General features: G+C 41.6%; 1 protein-coding gene across 1 annotated transcript; it reads right to left on the bottom strand.

Moving 5' to 3' along the window:
* Positions 1 to 10,837: 10,837 nt before the first annotated feature.
* SCG2 (secretogranin II) lies at positions 10,838 to 17,927 on the bottom strand. Its single transcript, XM_083441297.1, has 2 exons — positions 17,811 to 17,927; positions 10,838 to 13,360 (listed from the first exon to the last, which is right to left on the bottom strand). Exon 2 carries the CDS (start codon positions 13,344 to 13,346, stop codon positions 11,496 to 11,498), a length of 1,851 nt encoding a protein of 616 aa, XP_083297423.1. The 5' UTR covers positions 13,347 to 13,360; positions 17,811 to 17,927; the 3' UTR covers positions 10,838 to 11,495.
* Between the last annotated feature and the right edge of the window lie 2,412 nt (positions 17,928 to 20,339).

The following is a 20,339-nucleotide window of genomic DNA, read 5'->3' as shown; positions in this document are numbered from 1 at the left end:
GCAGCAGATCAAATTAGAATCTATGAACAGGTGCAGATGCATTAGAGTGCAGCATTGGTCTCACATTTTTAAAAAGGAGCAGATGTGACCAGAGCAAGGTTATTAATACTCATATTAAAATTAAAAAAGGGAAAAGAAAAGAAAACCCTTTGCCCGTGCATCTCAGAAGCAGCATTACTGACAGTGAACAGTCGAGCAGCAGATGTTGCAAAGCTGGAAACACAACAGAATCAATATTCCCTTTTCAGCTGTTGTTCTCCTAAATGCCAGACACATGGCTTGTTCAGAAATGTGGAGGCCAAATTGGGAAGGGATTGCTATAAATCCAGAGTGAGGGCAGCGGATCCCAACAGAGATCTTCACTCCCTACTTCTGCCCTGGCGGGGAGGGAGGTGCTATTGGTGGTTTGCCTCAGGTGCCAAAATGTTTTGAGCTGTCCCTGTGAGAAGGGATAATTTTTTTGCTCTGTCCTGAATCTTCCTATATATATGTTCATGGGATGTCACCAGCAAAAGGAGCCTGTTGTTTCTTGACCTCTTTTTACATATTGAAAACATTGGTTTGGAAAGCCAAAATCCCACCCTACAGCACTTCTACAGTGTAGAGATACACAGTATTTATATTGTATAACAGGATCTCTCATGAGAAACATTAAGTGCATTTAATCAGACACATTCACAGCTCACGGACCATCTGCATATGAATTATTGAACGTCACTAAAGTTCTCGAGTCGACATCTAAAAGGCATGAGCAAAGCCAGGCTATAAAGCATCACCTTTACAGCACTACAAAGAACAAGACGATCAAATGGTGAGATATAAAAGAGCCTTTTGTCCACTTACGCATCCCTTTCATTCCTTCTTTCACATATACCAGCAAACAAACCCATTTCCCATTTCCTCTGAGCTAGAATATTAAGCCCAATTCAAACCATGGTTGAAAAAACCTGAAATTGGTGATATAGTTTCTTGGTTTCAGCTAAATGGGAAGTGTTGAATAATTAGTGGTTTCTGGGTTTAAAAAATAGCATCATTTAGACCTTCTACGACTGTCTTGCGTATTTAAGAACAGTAGATACCATTTACTGCCATGAAGTTTTATAGGTTGGAGTACCTCAGTCAAGCGGATAGGATGAAGTATATTCTCCTGGGCAATCACCACATTCTATAAACTCAATTACAAGCTACTCTGACCTAACTCAAACTCATTTACAAATGGCTGGTTTTACAGCGTTACTGCTAGCAAGCGATTACAGTGCCTTTTTTATTTTTTAAAGGATAAGAAATATGTGTTCCTCATCTTTGAATAACCACTAGACATGCACTTATTTGATGTAGCTATTAAAGACAAAATATTTACAGCACTTGTTCACAGTTAATCACTTCAGTGGATTTGGTTCTTAAAAAAAAGAAAAGAATAAAAGAACATTAGTGAATCTTACCTCTATGTAACCATCAGAGCAGCTCAATTACACCATGTAGGCCCATTATTCCAGTCTCTACATTTGCTCTCTTGTTTGTGAAGATGCTGAAAGTCATGAAACACAAACAACAAATTCCCTGAAGGGATTTAGTTGTCTGTGGTAAGCAAACAGGTTTTTTGGATGCAAAGTAATCAAAGCTTATATCGGATTTTTTACTTCTAAACCTGTTGTGCTGCTATAACACTAGCTCAATAGTCTTCTACCTTTTCAGACCCTGGATCCTCTTTTAATCCAAACATACAAATACCATATATTTGTGTCGGGGTACTACGAAATTAGCATACTTTGGGAAGTATCCCTAAGTAAGTAACCTGCAAAATTCCAAAAGGATGAGAGCAAAGGTACATAGCATCCATACACCTTTTGAGGTTGCTTGTTTGCTTGATGCTGAGCTGCTGATAAGTCCTTCTGACATCCCTCCCCAAAGCAGAATGATTAGAAGTCAAAAGGATAGTTCTGCTTCTCCTTCCCTGATATGCCTTGGTTGGAAGCTAGAGCTGTCAGACTCACAACCACACCCCTTCCTCTCTAACCCTCTCCTCTCTCTTAAAGTTTCCCTTTCACAGAGAGCTGGGTTGGGAGTTTTAACTATTTTTAACTGAAAGACTAACATATTGCAGATATTAATTTTGCCAGTTTGAAGTGACTGGATGCATATAAACTGGCTCCCTTTGGAAATAAAGCATTGTCAAGACCCATAAGTTTACTTAAAACTTTACTTGCAGAACTTTCAAAAGTTGTGAATTGGCACCTCCTTCTCTGTGATTCCTGCTGGACAGGAGGGCACCTGTCTTTAGAAATTTGGAAGAGGGAAAGCTCCTGAAATAACTACGTGTCTGCCTGTTTAGGGAAGTATGGCTGAGGTGCCATTGTAGAAAACTGAAATTCAGGAGTGACTTTTCATTGCACTCTCAGAGTATCATCCAAAGGATGATGCAACACAGTATAGTGTAGGTTATCCTTATCCTGAACGCTTACATGATGATTAATTTGATTATGCCCAGTTAGAAAATTATATTAGTTTTTAGGAGTGATCATGGGCTGCATGATTCACATCCAACTAGATGCACTGGTGGGTATTAGTAGAAGCTGCCTGTGGCTTCTTTGGTGATGAACAGCACATTTACTGGGATTAATGAGAAGCAGAGGTCATGATGCTACAGGAGTTGGTAACTCATTAAAAAAAGAGTATACAATTCTTGTGTGTTCTGCTTATTTGTTCTGCATAAAAGGCATCTTTCTGTCCACAGATACTTTTCAGGTCAAAATGACCTTTGCAGAGTCTTAGCTGACCTCAAGATATGGAGGTTTCAAGGGCGAAGCATAGAGAAAGAAGGTGAGGAAATAGAAAATGAATAATTTGCTGCTACATGCCACCTTCAATCTCCACAGCCGAGTGAGATTCCAGGGAGCTCCAGGCACTGGGTCTGTGTTTCCTTTTGGACCAAGAGACACAGCGAAGACTGGGATGCCATTATGAAATATGGTTTATTTACACATATATGCAACCTGAGCCTGCCGTGGATGGGTTCAGTGTATCAGCATTCCGAGAGAGTCCTGCTTCCCCCAGTTTAACACAGGCAGAGGCTGCACTCCCATTGATCCTCTTGTTGTATGAATGATCCACTTGTTGTTGTTTAGTTGTTTAGTCGCTTAGTCGTGTCCAACTCTTTGTGATCCCATGAACCAGAGTGGGCCAGGCACTCCTGTCTTCCACTGTCTCCCTCAGTTTGGTCAAGCTCATGTTAGGAGCTTCAAAAACACTGTCCAACCATCTCGTCCTCTGTCATCCCCTTCTCCTTGTGCCCTCCATCTTTCCCAACATCAGGGTCTTTTCCAGGGAGTCTTCTCTTCTCATGAAGTGGCCAAAGTATTGGAGCCTCAGCTTCAGGATCTGTCCTTCCAGTGAGCACTCAGGGCTGATTTCCTTCAGAATGGATAGGTTTGATCTTCTTGCAGTCCATGGGACTCTCAAGAGTCTCCTCCAGCACCATAATTCAAAAGCATCAATTCTTCTTTATGGTCCAGCTCTCACTTCCATACCCCAGCTCTCATGATCCATTACACTAGGCTAAAATCTCAAAGGGCAATTAGTCTGACTACATTACTTTCTAACACATGTTAATTTCAAGGGATTAGTGAGGTGCCTAACAAACAGGTTAGGAAGTGGACTTAATTACACAAAGTGGACTTCACACATACTAATTAGGAACATCTAGTACACAACTCAAATACACACATGGATCTATCCTAAATATACATGAGTCAGGCTATTCCTGGTTTTAATACTCCAAGCCTCAATTAAATTCTAGCATCTACAAACCTATAGCAGTATCTTTCATAGAATAGAGGCATGGCAAGGAGTCTGGAACAATGGAAAAATCTGTGCATGGAGAAGTACTCCAGTTGTCATTTGAGGCTTAGATGCTTCTTTGTAAACTATGAAAAAAGGTAGAAAGGTGGTAGCTAATCCTTATTATTACTATTTATTAAATTTGTTAGTCACTTTATCTTGCCCAAGGCAAACCAAAGTGAGTTGCAACCAACCAACCAACCAACCAACCAACCAATCAGTTTCCAAGACAGCAATCAATGAATGCAGCTATTGTGCATGCACACACACACACACACACACACAACTCATGTACATGTGCACGCATGCACACACACACACACGCACACACACACAACTCATGTACATGTGCACGCATGCGTGTGTGTGCGCGCGCACACACACACACACACACGGCTTTGATTATAAGGATATTCCTCTATGGTTCCTTGCAGTTCCAGCTTCATTTGTCTGGAAGAGACATTGTAATTATGGGAGATGGCATCCATCAAGTTCCTCACAACGACGACAGCTTTCCTTTGCCTGGGGACTACAAAAACAGGTATATGGTTCCAATGAATACCAGAACAGCTCAGTTGCCTTGCCTGACCCAGCAATGACAGGGACGGGAGGTATAATTCTTCTTTGTCATATTTAAAGGCTTTTGCAGAGACTTTCCCTCTTGGTTCACTTATCTTGCAGTAAAAGAGCCAGTCAAAGCAAAAAAGGGATTCAGTGAAGCTGGGGGCCAAGTGTGCTTCTTCAGATAAAGTCTGGCCCATTTAAAGCCCCACTGTAAATCAGGTTCCTTTCTGATCTTATTTTTAAAATAGCTTCTGAATGCCATCAAGAAGTGCAGTGACAATAAATCCATATGTGCTATAGGGGTTTTCCCTTAATTTACGAGGTATTCCCAGTGCCAATATGCCAAACCATTACCCACACTAGACTACAGTGTACGTCCTTAAGCAAAAACAAAAAAACCAGAATTGATTCATTGTAACAGTAGCATTCTATTTTTTGTGAAATTTATAATCTAACTTTGTAACCCATTCTGTTCAAAGTTTCCCTTGTGTTTTTTCTTTTTGATGCAACTACAGGGAGTTACTGATTCAGTAGCAGCAAAAGGCAACGTTAAATTACTCCCCTCACTCCCCGCTTACCATTTTCAGTTAGCAACTTGGAAAGCAAATTTGCTCGGAAAAATACCATTCTCCCAAAATTGACATCTCCCCACAGCTATATTTCGGTAAAAAAACACAACCAACCGAAAAAGCAGCAGCAGCAGCAGCAGCAAACAGTTGAGACAACTAATCATAAATTTCTCACATAACATGGAGTCCAAGGTACCATCAGGACAGGATTTGGCGGCAGAAGTTCCAGGCCCCTGAATATTTTGAAAAAAGCAAAGTAATTCTAAGTTTCAGATGAGTGCTCCAGCTTGGTGCTAGCAATGCTAGAATTGTTTCTGGATTTCTGAAACTTGATTCAGAGCAGAACACTGGAATATGGGTGGCCATTTACACATTGCCAAAAAGGAGGAAGTGCATTACCCCCTCAAAAAAAAAAAAAAGAAAAAAGGACTTGGGTTTGCATAAAATTTGCACATACTAATTTATATGCATAGCTGAAAAATTAAAAATAATTGCTATCACTTAAATAGAAAAACAGTACATTTCATCATAGTGGGAAATACTGTGTGACCAGGTGATCTGTGTTCCCGCTCTCTTTGCTGGGCAAATGCTGCTGATGGCAGGTTTAAGGCCCCAGTTCTCCTTATGGTTCTTTATCTCTAAACTAGACTTTGAACCCACAGCCCATCAAATAGAGGATTGCGCTCTGTGAAGATGTAAGACAGACAGTAGGACTGAAAGAAGTCCTGTTCAGTTGCAGAACTCCATGACCCAGGAAAACGTGCTGGATAATTTTTTTAGTAATGCGTTGAACTAAAAGTTTCTGCACGTAGAGCTGGGTTGAAAGTACATCTGCAAAATTAAAGGTGTTTTGTTTATAGCAGGGAACTAAGGTTGGTGTGGGATGCGGGTGGCGCTGTGGGTTAAACCACAGAGCCTAGGACTTGCCAATCAGAAGGTCGGCGGTTCGAATCCCCGCGACGGGGTGAGCTCCCATTGCTTGGTCCCTGCTCCTGCCAACCTAGCAGTTCAAAAGCACATCAATGTGCAAGTAGATAAATAGGTACTGCTCCGGCAGGAAGGTAAACGGCGTTTCCGTGCGCTGCTCTGGTTCGCCAGAAGCGGCTTTGTCATGCTGGCCACATGAGCCAGAAGCTGTACGCTGGCTCCCTCGGCCAATAAAGCGCCGCAACCCAGAGTCAGCCATGACTGGACCTAATGTTCAGGGGTCCATTTACCTTTTTAAGGTTGGAGTATTAGCCAGCTGGTGTCCTTGCACAAGCATAATGCCTCTTCCTCCAGCAGGAGGTGTCTGCTCATGGAAGAGGGGGGCAATTTTTGACGATTCTTCAGCCAACATTCTTGAACAGATTTTCAAGGGGGGCTGGATGGAAAATTTTGAGGGGTGGAAAGTGGCGGAAAGGTGTGTCTTGTGGTTTTCCCTGCGGCCCCATAGCTAGCTTGCTTGCTACCCTAGCATGGCTGGTGCACCAATGAGGCAACTTGAGGCAACCTGTCTTGGGCAGCATGCTCCTTTCACCCCACCAAGGCATCAATCAGGTTCTGTGCTGCTGCTGGTGGAAGCATTGGTAGCATATTTGCCTCAGGCCAGGGGTGCCAACTTGAATAAAATATTGTGGGGGCCCAGGGAAGTCCAGCCCTGCATAATCAACACAGTGCACACACACCATTTGAATGGGAATACCCATCAACTTCCTGGGGGCCCAGCCCCCTCAAATATGTTTATTGTGGGGGGCCACAGCCCCTAGGAGTTGGCTCCTATGCCTCAGGCAACAAAATGTTCTTGGACCAGCCCCGTGTTGGGGGCTACTGGGTGGAAGGGAAAACTCTTCCATGAGTTGATGCCTCTGCTGATACAACAGCATCAAGAACCTTACTTAGATATCACCCATTTTCTCATATAAATCGATTTCAGAAACTGAAATAGTGTTTGCGTACTTATACTTTCTCAGTATGGCTGGGCTCTGGCTGTTTTCCACAAAATTAATAGGAAAGCCATGCCTGATAGGCGCATTTCAAAGAAGCACAGAATTGAGAGAGATACCATGCTGTTATGTCCAGTGTCCAATGTTAAAGGCAGAAATGAGGTTGAAAGGAAGACCCCATCTGAGAGACCGCCTGTACAGTTTTATCGGGAGTGGAAACAGGTTAACACATCAAAGCCAGTCTCACAGGTTATTCCGGCCCTTCTCAGAGACATCATGAGCAATTACATCATAGCACGGTGGCCAATGAACGATGTAGCCCTGGTTTTGGTGCTTTTCTCCTGCTGCCATGGCAACCTGTTGCTTCAAGGCAGAATCAAAGGATCACAGCAAACGGAGAGAATGCCATGCTAATGAGGTCTGCATTTAAAAAAAACCACACTAATCCTGTTTAAAATGATAGAAACAGCAACAGGAGAGGAGAGCCAAACAATTGCACACAAAAGGAGAAATGTGTTTCATTCCCTTTATGTAGTACCAATGCTCTATCCCCAGTGTAAGGCATCATATCCCAGGACTGTACATTTGGGAGACCAGAAAATACAAGTCAGGCATGCAGCAAGTGTTGCAGTGCGGGTGCTCCTGTTCAGGGTTTCAGCTAGCCAGTCATGCCATCTTTCTCAATACTTACTTCCTCCCCTTACCCCTCTCCTTTGGTTTTCCAGTCCCACCTCCCAACAGACACTCAGCAGTCTTGGTCCTCACTTAGACATTTTGAGGGTGACATATAGGGTCGCTTTTCCAAATATTCAACCTTAGGGTTTGCTGATGCCCCCCTCTTGGATGTGGGTGGCCCCATTTTTGGTTGCATAAGGAGTGACTCTTGGATAAAGGCTTCAATGTATAGGATGCAAGGTGCAAAACTCTGGTGTGTGGCTTGACTAACATAGAAGATTTAATGGGCTTATGCCAAGTCACTTTTTGAATACTATCAAGCTTGTAAGTGGTCCAGCTTGTGGTGACCAGCTTGTAAGAGAGACTAGAATGGTCACCACATCCTTGGCCTTTATTTAGAGAGATCCGTTGATGAGGGCAAATGATAAGAAATCTGTTTAAACAAGGCTGCATTAAGAAATTGGGACATCTGGTTAGATTTCATTAGGGCAAATGCTGGATTCATTGTCCTTTTTGTTATTTCCTGTTAAATGTGCAGTACTTTATGTTTGACAAGTAAGTACGCAATGGATAAAAACAGAATCTGAGGGGAATTTGTCGTATTCCCCCCCCCCCCAACCTGCTACCTCTGAATCCTCAGAGATAAAAGATTATCTTTGCTTCTAAATCAGCCAAGAGATAGCCAGGACATTAACTTCATTGTGTATGTTTAACCAGTTTTGATGACATTTTAATGACATGTTGAGGGCAAGCTAATAATCAACCCAACTCTTCTGCTAAAAGTTTTTTAGGAGTCTGAGCTGAAAAATTCCAAAAATGATGACCAACTGATATTGATTTAGGCAGCAGCACAAACTCTGTAGAAAACATTGTGAAACTTTGTTAGCCAATGAGCATTAAATGATTAATAGTTTGACAGGTGTGCTGATGTTCTTCTGAGTCAGAGCAGACCCACTGAAATCAATGTCTGAGTGTAACTTTGTGAGCTACAACCCTATGTGGTTACGAGCTATAAAGGGAGAATTGAAAACTTAGGCTTACAGTGCAGTTCTACTCAGAAGTATGCCCTTTAGCAGTCTTTCCCAAACTTGGGTCTCCAGCTGTTTTTGAACTACAACTCCCATCACCCCTAGCTAGCCGGACCAAAGGGATGATGGGAATTGTAGTCCAACAACAGCTGGAGACTCACATTTGGGAAGTCCTGTCCTATAGAATTCAATGAGACTTACTCCCAGCATAGTTAGGCATGCTAACAGGAGTTGTGTTTCAAAACATTTATTTGTTTGGTTCTTAAAATTACATCTTTGGCCCACCTTTCTTCCACCACAAGCTGTATACCATACTTCACTTGATAGCTGAGGTCTCCTGATGGGGCACTTCTGGTGGTTCCACATGCTTCCCTGACGTTCTTCTGACCTTTATTAGGGGCTAAGCATTTATGTGGCAGGCCCTGTCCTGTGGAACCCCTTGCCAATGGGTTTGGCAGGAGGCATCCCTGCTCATTTTTAGATGTCTTCTAAAAACTGCATTATTCAGGCAGGCAGGCATTTCAAATTTGAGGCTCTCTGCCAACCGGCTTTTGTTTGTTTGGGCTTTTTATTTATTGTAATACTATGCTTTTAGTCTGCATACCACCTTGAGATATTTTATATGAAAGTGCACTCTATAGATACTTAAATAAGTCAACCACATTGAAAGCACACACACACACACGGCAATGAATACCGGGAACTAAGGTTTGTTAAGGGTACTGGGAACTGTCGTTCTTTGAGGGATAAACTGCAGTCACCATGATCCTTTGGGGTTGCTTTAAATGTGCTTCAAATGTATTGTGTGTGCACAGCCATGCAGCCCAAAGCAGTACACAAGAGCTTCTTAGTTTCAGCAAGGTGGTGATTTGTGTACTTTCAGACCATTTCCTGGAACCATATCTTGTGAACATCGGGGGGGGGGGGGGAATAGGTTGGGAAAGGCTGCTGTACACACTCCTTTCTGTTGCATAACATGAAGAGGCATGATGCCTTTGGAAATGGTTGTGGAACGCCCTTCCTTGAGGACTCATGCCTTGAAGACTCATTTGTACACTTTGCTTTTCTTTAGCAGTGCTCTTGTGCCGTTGATTCCTGAGACTTGGCAGTTCCTTACAAGTATGAATTCTCACACTTTTCCCACTCAGGTGTATTCGACAAGATCTCCCTTGGTTGATCTTCATCTTCTGGGGGAGACTGTACCCCAAAAGGCATGCATTAAGAAATGCTTATACAACAAATGAATACACTTATGCCCTGATTTTGAAGAAGTCCCCATTGACTTCATTGAAACCTCCACTTTCTCAGCATCCTTGAAAAACTAGTTATTTCTCTTTAAAGAACCAGGACCTTCCCCGCCCCCCCTTTCAGTAATGAAAATAACCTATTGAAAACAGAAAACATACTTGGGAGCAAACATGCTTCTTTTAGCATGACTCCATAGCCATCCATTCACAAAACTATAGTGCCTAAATTTAAGTCAAGGAATCAAATGGTCCTAAAGACCCTATTTATATGTTCCATTGATTTATTCCTCCTCCCTCCCCAGTCATACATTATGTGATTCTGATTCAGATATATGTGTGTGCCCAAATGGATAAATGTATCCTCACATCTATTAAAATGGAAAGAGGGCCCATTGCAGACATGGAGCCTTCTGAATCAAGGTCAGCGACTACAATCCCAAAGGCCATGTTGCCCAAAGGCTCAAAACTTCTTTAACTCACTTGAGTGAGCCAGCCAGGAAAGACTCTGCAGATGTTCTTAGATGGGCCCATAGTTCTCTCCTGCATTGATTTTGGGATACTGAACAGCGTATTTAGAGTCTGAGCATTACTCCCAAGGAAAGCAATGGGAAAACTGACTTTAAGTACACTGACCAGTAAAGGTTGTTAATCAATCACATCTCATAGAACTGGATCTTTTTCAATGACCCAACCTCTACTGGGAGAATTTCAAGCTATAGAAGAGCAAAGTTCCAAAATTTTTACCATCTTATCCAGAGACACTTATCTAACAAACAGTATTCCTTTACCAATTTTGTTTGCAATTGTGTGTACACACTTGGGACATACTTGCAAGCAAAAATGCACATGACTGGGCTACACATCTCTTTTTGGGACCAGCAGAGCACTCTATAGGTAACTCAAAGTAAAACACAGTCTATTGTCCAGAAATAATATTTATTCATCAACCATAAAACACAGAATAGAAAAAGCTTTATAAATAAAACTATATATATTATATATATAATATGCTTTATTTTTATTCAGTACTCCACAAAAACACTACACACAATAACAAAATATTTCAATTCATTTAAAAAACCTCATAGAATGCAGTTGTCATTCTGCCATTGTCATGATCTGCCGTGGTCATTGTTTTACATAGTTTCACTTAATTTCATAAATCTGTTTCTTAAAAAAATTGAAGCAATTTGTTACATGACCAAGATTTAGAACATTGAAAGATACCCATAAACAACAGAACAGCTCAGAGGAGTTTACGCAGACTGTTCAATGTCAAATCATGTACCACTGGGACCAGTTGAGACACAGAACTGGGCCACTTTTTGCACCTGCAGGGATCCTCTGGGCATGTTCATTTGCATGAGCAAAACAATGTGTTTGCTGGGAACTCACAGATATCATCTCTAGGAATCTCTGTGACCATGTTCCAAAACTTTTATCAGAGATCACAGAGGTAGCTACAGCTGAGGTCCATGAGCTCCCATTTCAGATGTAACATTACTCACGAAAATGCAGGTGCCAGAATTCCTATGTGCATAAAGCAGCTGTGTGTAATGTCTGAACATGCCTCAAATTGTTAAAGAAAGGTAAATCACAACAGAACTGGGGTAGAAGTCAATACAATTAAGAGAAATAATAAGGAAATAACTACATATTTTCCATTGCCCTTTTAGTAATGTGCTCCCTCCCCCTTTCAGAGTTTTCCTGGTTTAGATAGTCTAGAACCTTTGCTAGCATATCCTCATCCATATATGGTCTGTTTTGTGTGTCGTCATTCTCTTGGGCCATGGACAGCCTTTTGCTGAGAGATGTCAACTTGTCTGACTCTTGAGTTCCAAGCTGGTTTAGATGTTCTTTGATAGCCTGCTCAAACTGGTCATCTTCTTGCAAGTCATCCTCGGAGGAAAGTGCGAGTGGAATTTGTTTCATCTGACCTGTATTAACAACTTCAGGATATTTTGCCAGCACCTTGGCTAAGTAGTCTGCCAAGTCTTCTTCCTTTTCATTTAGTGATTCCTGTTCCATTTGTCGTCTTTCCAAATGGTTTAACCAAGCAGCTTTGGGAAACTGGTGCCCTTTAGATCTTCCAGGCATGTAGGAAACTCTTGGCAACTCTTGCTTGAGTTGATTTGCCAGATATGATGGTTTCTGACTCCCTATATTTTCAGTCCCCAAAAGATTGATGATATCTTCCACAGTGAGATCTTCTGGTAGATTATCTGGTATCAAATTAAGTCGCTGCTTTCTGTAACCATTCAAAGAGTTCATTTTATTTTTGAATACATCTGAATTGTCTACATTAATTTCAGGGATGTCATCAACATCTTCTGGGAGCTCAGGCTCTTGCTCTTTTTCACTCTGTTTATCACCAGCTCTCAGCATCTCAATTAAATCCTCAGGTGGGATTTGTAAATTCCTTGAAATTTCTATTAACTGATAAATAGCCTGAGGATCAAGTTGCTTTCCAGAATATCTGGCGGCCCTTTTGTCTTCATTTTGCTTGAATCTTGAGTTGTCATTTCCGGCGCTGCTTATCATCTTTTTCAAATAATAATCCATCAGCTGTGAAACATCCTCTGACACTTGATCTTTGTCCTCTCTTTTCATCTCATCCTCCAGGATGCTGGACCTCTTTGCTTCGTCATCCATCTCCTCTTCATTTTTCTCAATTTGTTCCTTACTGTCTCTGATCTCTTCCTGGGTTTGACTTTCCACTTTTTCCTCTATTGGGTTCCAGTCCTCTCCTCCCACCACATCTTCGTAAGCAAGGTTGTTTCCTTTATAGGCATCATCTTCATCATCAGCATAGAGTTTCTGTTCCTCATCAAACCTCCCCTTTTTTAGGTTACTTGGCCCCATCATCTTCCCCAGCTCCTGAAACACTGATTCTAAGGTAGCTAGACTTTGAGGTGTGTACTGCTCTTCCACGATTTCATTTGTCCGCTTATAAGGGCTGTCTCTTGAATTTTCTTCTAAGTAGACATGTGGTATCTTAGAATGTTTGTGCCGTGTCTCAGGCCAGGTGCGGTCATCATAATCATCAGTCATTCCATCTTGGAAGATGTTATCTGAACTCATGGGGTAGAATTTACCTTCTTTCAGGGTTCCCTTTGATTCTTTTTCTCCTTGGCTTAGTGCTTCCAACATGGCCTTAGCCCACTGTGACTCATCTTCTGATAAAGATTCTCTTAGATTGTCCGACAGGTAGTTCTGATCTTTGCTTTCCTTTGGCTGCAGAGCAAATGGGACACTTTGATAGGAGCTATCATCTGGGCTTGTTTCTCCATTGCTGGCTTGTTTTCTGAGGTTTTCTAGGTATTCCAGCGCTTTGATCATATCTGGGCTTGGAAGCCTTTGCAAGTTTTTCACCAGGTAGTCTGGATCTTTCTGGATGTTTTGGTAACGTTGAAATGAAGCAGCACTGGCAGAACAGATCAGGGCAGAAAGCAGAGCAAGAGGCAAGACTGTAGCAAGCCTTGAGGTTTTAGCATCGGCCATGTTTGAAATGTTCCCTTAAAATAAAATAAAAAAATGAAAATTAACACACAAAAGTTTGGACATTATCTAAGCTCATAGCAATGAAAATTTGACCTATAATCTCTAGAAAACATCATGATTTTAGGGATGTATTAAACACAATAGGCCATATTCAATGCTAGCCTATTCAAAGTAGACCCCTTGAAATTAATGGACATGGCTAAGTTAGCTCTATTAATTTCAGTTGGCTATCCTCTGAGTATAACATAGAATAGAACTTCTATAGCTAAGCAGTTGTATCCAACACTCTGCGCATGGAGTTCCATTTGCACAATGGGACTTTTTATTCCTCTCCTATGCCCTGTGACCACATCAAAGTATGTTCTGGGTTGTTCCCTAAGCCACTGGAGAAGATCTTAAGGGTGTCAAGGGGCTGTGGGAAGGAAGAAGGGGAAGTCCCATATGGAGTCTGTTGTGTGTGCAGGTGCTGTGGACAAAATCCATTGCTGACCACTTTTTGTGCAACAGAAATCGTCTTATGCAAGGGGACTTCTAGTTTCCCATTTCCAGCCTACAGCCCTTTATATGCCCCCCCATAACCTGCTATGGAGGGTGCCACAAGTCCCTGGAGCAGACTCTGAGGAGTGCAGGAGGCTGCAGTGTGGAAGAGAATTCCTGGGGAATGAACTATTGCCTTTGTGCTACACTGGATCTCACCCCATAAGTCAATATTCTCCAATCCCCTCCAGATACTTTGGACCACAACTCCCTTTAGACCCGTCCAGCATGGACAATGGTCAGGGGTGAAGGGAGGTGTAGTTCAAAGCGTCTGCAAGGGAAAAGGTTGGGGAAAGATTCAGTAAACTAGAGGACACCAACCTTTTTGAGCTCATGGACACATTTGCAAACTGGGGGAACTGTTATAGGCCACTGTAATATACACCACAACCAAGAACACACCATAACTTATTTTCTGTCTACAACAGAATACTTCATTCATGCCCAATTCCAGAGGTGGAAGGGATGGTAGAAGGGCACCATGGGCACTTCATAAGCATTTTCCTATAGAGTAGTTATAACTACATTCTAATAATTCTTAGCCTTTGGCAGGGGCTCGGCTTATTCTATTTATTGTGCAGCATTTCCAATAAAGGTACATACAATAACTTTATAGGTTGGCAAGTACCTGGCTATCTCAGACCAGTTTGAAAACTGCCGAATGGTTTGAGACAGCTCTTTGATTAGTCGTTTAATCAAAATAGAAATTAGTTCAGAAAGTATCTGCATATGAAAATCAGAATTGCATCCATTTGTAGAAATGAGAAGGTCTCTGTTCAGCTGAAATCCTGACAACTGTTGGTCTTTTTCACCACGTACAGTTTAATAGAGCATTATGTTCTGCTGATTCATTCCGTTCAAATGACACAACTTTGCAGAAGAGAACCGACTCAAAATGGACTACTATAGTGGAAGCAATAGAACCAGGATTCCAAAACTGCAGGGTGGTTTTTGTTTGAAATATTGCAGTTTATTCCTATTAATGACTGTCTCTTTTTTTTCTTTCTTATTTCTTAATGAATTCAAATGGAAGAATTACAGAGAGGAAGCGATGAGGCAGTTAAAATGGTTCTTCTGCAGCAATATCATCAGGAGGCTTGAGAGGCTAAAGCACAGATTGGCAGCCTATAAACTAAATGCCATATGTGCCTCTCCAGCTCCTTGGGTATGCCCTTCCCGCTGAAAGCCAAGGGAGGGGGGAGGGAGGGAGTGAATGGATGATAAATGAATGGAAGGGTGAGATGTGTGTGAAGCAATGAATGGATGGTGGATGAATGAAGGGGGGTGTGGGAGAGAGGGAGAAAGAGAGAGAGGGAGAAGGTAAGAAAGGAAGAGAGATAAGGTATGTCCCATTCACTTTTTATTTCAGCACCACCTCCTTCTTTCCTTTCCAACAGCCTGTGTGGCCCTCAACCTAGGGAACCCCCCACTCCAAAAGGTTTTGTGTAAACCTGGAGGATTATTGCTTTTTGAAAATGTGCTTCCAAGCTAAATTGAACTTTGGAAAATGTTCTCCATAATATTGCACCAGGTACATGCTTTTATTGATGCTCTTTAAAAAAAAAAAAAAAATCTTTGATGGACTATCAGAACAGACCAAAATCCTTTACTGTTTCTTTATGTTTGCAGAATAATCCTATACATGTCTGCTCAGAAATCAGTCCCAATGAGTTCAGTGAGGCTTACTTCTAGATAATTGGGTATTGGATAGCAGTCTATAGCTCACTGATTTCCAGTGCCTTGAATGAACATTTTTGCTGGGTTATGTATATCGTTTTGTTGGTGGTAAACAAGAATTCATCTCTGTCAGTCTGTGCATAGTAAGGTGACACACACACATCCGTTTACATCATAAGGGCTATAACACAGCGCATAGTAAATATAATTCTAAGCCTATAACATTATTGATCAGGTGTTTTTGCTTATTTGGCATTTTATCCTTCTGTCTATGAAAGTGGGTATCAAGCAGTAGCATCCATTGGATGTTATATAGTAAGGCTGTGGCTGGAGTAGGGGTTTTCTAAAACAACAGATTTAGAGCACTCTGTCCGCATGAAAATAATGCTGTCTGATCTAGAAGCCCTTCAGCCCAATCCCTGATTTGGGGGAATTCAGTGGTGAAGAGATGAACTGGCAAAGGACATGTTTATCTGTTCCTACTTAATATATTCTATGAAAACACATAAGCAAATTAAGCCCTGAGTATAGGCTTTGCAAAAGGTCCCAGGTTCAATCCCTGGTGTGTCCAGGCAGGGATGGGAAATATTTTTCCATGAAACCCTGGAGGGCTGCTGCCAGTCAGTGCAGACAGTACTGAGGTAGATGGACCAATAGCCTGGCTCTGCACGAGGCAGTTTCCTATGTCTTTGCTTAATTCATATTTTTCCATTCATTCATTTCCCCCTTTCCTTTGTACTCTGTAAAATATCCTGTTGATATGCCTGTGATTCATGAGATGGAAAAATCCCTAATGCCTGTACACACCCACTGCTCTGAGTAGAAAATTACAGTGGATTTGTTATGCCAGTCAAGAAAGCTTCTTTTTCCTTCTTCTTCTTTTGCAACACAGTATGAAATAATTTCACATACTGGGGTAATTGAAGTACCACCGTGTTCCACAGAATTGCCTTGTTTCCTCCCAGCTGCACCACAAATGAGAACTTTGAATACCCCCCAAATGCTACCTAATAATTTGTTAATTTTCAAGACTGGACGTAGAGGAAAACAGTGATTGAAAAGCAATTCACAGTGCCCTTAAGAGAATGGGAAATACTTTTATTCTGTTACAGCTGTTTTTCAGTGCAACAGTAGACATACACAGGTGGCTATTAGATAGCAATTTAACCAGAATTTTATCAAATCATGAGAAGCATCTTAGAATCATCTCTCTCTTTTTTTGCTTTCTTTCCAAATATTGAATTCTTATCATTGACTCTGTCTCACCTTGCACTCTGGACCATAAAACTTTGTACTTTAACTGTAAATTACCTTTTTTTTCTAGTTCCCTGATAAAACTTAAACTTTTAAGCTCCAAATAAAAGAAAATCAGAGTATACTGAAAATTAATATTTTTAAGAATTGCATATTTTCTATGCTGCCTCAGGATATGATTTTGTTCCAAATAGAACACATTTTTTAATATAAATAGGAAATGATAGGAAAAGGGTGTTTCAGCTGTTTTTGCATGGCAGCTGTATTATTTTCCAGTTTACTGCTTCCTGTGAATTGACATTGCATTCAGGCACAATGGGATTATTCCCAATTACTGTTTATTTTGAAACCCTGAAGTTTGCTTGTAATTCACATTGCATTTATGGAGTACAAATCTACTGTCACTGAATCAAAGCCCCACCTCATTGCTCATTATGGAGATGGTTCAACAGTAGCTTCCCTTAAAGCATTTGAAGAGATCCCGTGAGCCCATCTTAACCATGAACATTTTACACTTTCACTTTAATCAGAAAGAACCATGATCTTCTAGAGGAGAAGAGCAAAATCTTATTTGCTGGTTTTTGTAGTTCTCCTTAAATTCACTACTGCTTTTTAGAAGCATATAGTTTCATGCACATGTTGATAATGTACTAAGAGCACGTGAAATTACCAAAATCACCTTTCTAGGATATTGCCATAGTATAATTGGTTTGCATAGTAATTGTGTAGAATCAACCTTTTCCTTTCCTTTTGGCTGTTATTATTTTTAGTAACCATTATCAGGTGCAAAGTAAATGTTCTTAAATTGCCCAGTAAAACCGTGTTTTTGTATACTTAAGTGAAGTGCATCAGGTGGCAATTTCAGACGTTTCCTGGCTGTGCTATCCCCCTCCCACCCCGCCTGATCCTTGCAGTGGAAACTGTATATGCATAGAGAGTGTGTGCATTTGGTCTCCCATTCTGTTTGTCAATTAAAGAGAAAGTAGGTCTGCTTACCTGTGTGCAGAGACAATTTAAAGCATGGTCTTCGTTATCTGTCCGCGGCAAGTTTATGGACTGTTTTCAGCACCCGGACAGCTCCCTTCGCTTATAGTGTGCATCACCTGACTCTCCACTGCCATACTGACGTCACCCCAGTCGGTCACGGGGGGGGGGGAGCGCAGCTGAGCTGTTCAGAAAGAATGCTACAGAATTAGCTTCGTTTGGGGTGTTTTGCGCAGGTTTCCATTGTACGTTTACGCCACCTGCCTTCCTCTAAGAAGAACTACAGTCCTCTTTGCAGTTTAAGCAGCCAGTGAAATCTTCCTTAGACAAACGAATATTACACCTGTCGGATAGGTGCCAGTTCATAGACTCCCCTGTAGACTCTTTCTTTGGGATTGAATCGGATTTTACTATTACTGCTATTTTGAAATCTACTTTTGAGGGAGTGAACCAAAGGCCACGAAAGCTTATGGCACGATAAATTTACTAACCTTTAAGGTGCCAGCAGACTCTTATTAGGGTGTGTGGGTGTGTGGGTGGGTGTGAAGGTTTTCAAATGGAGGGTGAACTTATGATAGAGGGATTCCTAGATAAAAATCATAATGGCACCTTAAATGAGGGATGCAATATCATCTATAAATTCTATATCCCTAAAGCAAGTGCTGTATTTTTGTCTCTTCTTAGTTTCTTAAAACTGCAGGTGAAAACACAAAGAATAAAAATCTGGTGGTGGTTGATTTAAAAGTGCCTGTGGGAGGAAGGGTGGAATAGAAATTTTAAAAATAAATACAAATCAGTGGGGGCCAGGATCTGTGAACGAATAAAAACAAGCTTTCTTCCTTCTGCTTGGGGGCGGCGAGGGCATTCCTGCTCCTATTCTACTCCTGCCCAAGAAAAAAGGAAGGGAGACATTTCAGGGAGGAAAGTGAAAGATCCCTCAGTGGTGTGCAGAGACGATTATGCATTGTCCCCCACCTTCCTCAGGGAGAATTCTGAGTCATTTATTTTTCAGAGAGATGCCTCAGCTATAAAGGGGTAAATGTTCAAATATGCCAGCTGTTCTTCAACAGGTACTATTTAACACTTTAGGCTGAAGCTCATACCAGATGAGGTGCCAGTCACACAGTTAGCAAATGGCTCTTGAAAAGTGCATAGCAGGGGTAAGAAAAGCAATCCGAATTCGGACTGCAATGAAAAAACAAGCACACTCCAAAATAGTTGTACAGTACTAGCATGACCTCTGGTCTTGCTGTCTTCCTCATGGGCTAAGACAGGAGCACAGTGCAATATGTATCATCCTGTTTTTTTCCTTTCCCAAGAGATTAGAATGCTCTTTATTCTTAATATCTCTTCCATCCTAGGTGGGTTTTATCCAGACCTGAAAATCCACATAGTGCTCCAGAGGGAAGGAGTAGAATTAGTGGGTGAAAATGGCAAGGAAGCAGATTTTGGCTAAGCATTAGGTAATACTTTCTTATGGCAAGAGCTGTTCAACGCTCGAATGGGTTGCCTTAAGAAGTGCTGGGGACCTCTTCTCTGGCAGATTTAAGGAGAGGATGGACAGCCATCTGCCAGGAATTCTGGACTTCCATCCTGCATGGCAGATCCTGAATGGAGCAGAGCGCTGAAGTACTGTAGATGACCTCCAAAGTCCCTTCCAACTTTGTGGTTCCAAGAAAATCTCTTGCACCAAGCGAGGGAAAATGCCTTTTGTCATTAACAGATGTGCCCAGATTACAGCATTCCATGTGCACTCTGTCTTGGAATGCCTGACATGAAAATTATTAAAATGTGCCTGCATCCTGCCTGTTCCATGACGACTTTTTTATTCCCCTTCACTTGCAAAATACATTTTTCTTGACAATTTTGACCTTTTGCAGAATAAAAAAAAAATCAAAAACGTGGCTGAATCTTCCTTCCAATTCAATCAGTGTTAGGAAATTAAATTGATGCTAGACACAGTAAATGTGTACTGGGAACACATTAAACTTTTAAGCTTTTATATGCCTGTCTGTTCTTTACATTATGTGTAAGGTCTCTTCCATCTCAAGAAGGACAGAAGGAAATTGCGATATTCTTTTGCCTTTCCACAAACGGTGGCACGGAATATAGACAGAACCAAGTTCTCCAAGTGGGCTACAAATTCAATGCCTTTGGTGTCTGCCCTGCTCTGCAATTGTTCCAGGCGCTGCCAAATGATCTCCGAGAACCTGAAAATGCAGTGAAGCGCAAAGAAACTTGTAGGAGAAAGAAGAATGTGATCCGGTAGAATGTTCTTGGAAAGAGATCACATGAGGGGAGTTTCTCTTGGTTCAAAATGCTTGGAAAGCACCTCGCAGCTCCCAGTTTTGATGGCTGAAAACAGCAGCTTGAATAGTTCTGCTCTAGCAGACTCCCACACAAGAGGGATTGATGGATGTGAGACTCGGGTTGAAATCATCTTTCTTTCCCATCATTTATTGTCATTATGCCTATTTTCCTCTTAAGTCCCTGCCTTGCTGGCTCCTTCACATAAATGAGCATAGAGTACATTCTGGTCCC

This window comes from Podarcis tiliguerta (assembly GCF_965153285.1).
Source record: "Podarcis tiliguerta genome assembly, chromosome: 5".
Classification (NCBI taxonomy): domain Eukaryota; kingdom Metazoa; phylum Chordata; class Lepidosauria; order Squamata; family Lacertidae; genus Podarcis; species Podarcis tiliguerta.
This window is presented reverse-complemented; position numbering and strand designations above follow the sequence as displayed.

Excerpts from the sequence above, each read along its gene's own strand:
- SCG2 (XM_083441297.1), bottom strand. The coding sequence starts at position 13,346 with ATGGCCGATGCTAAAACCTCAAGGCTTGCTACAGTCTTGCCTCTTGCT.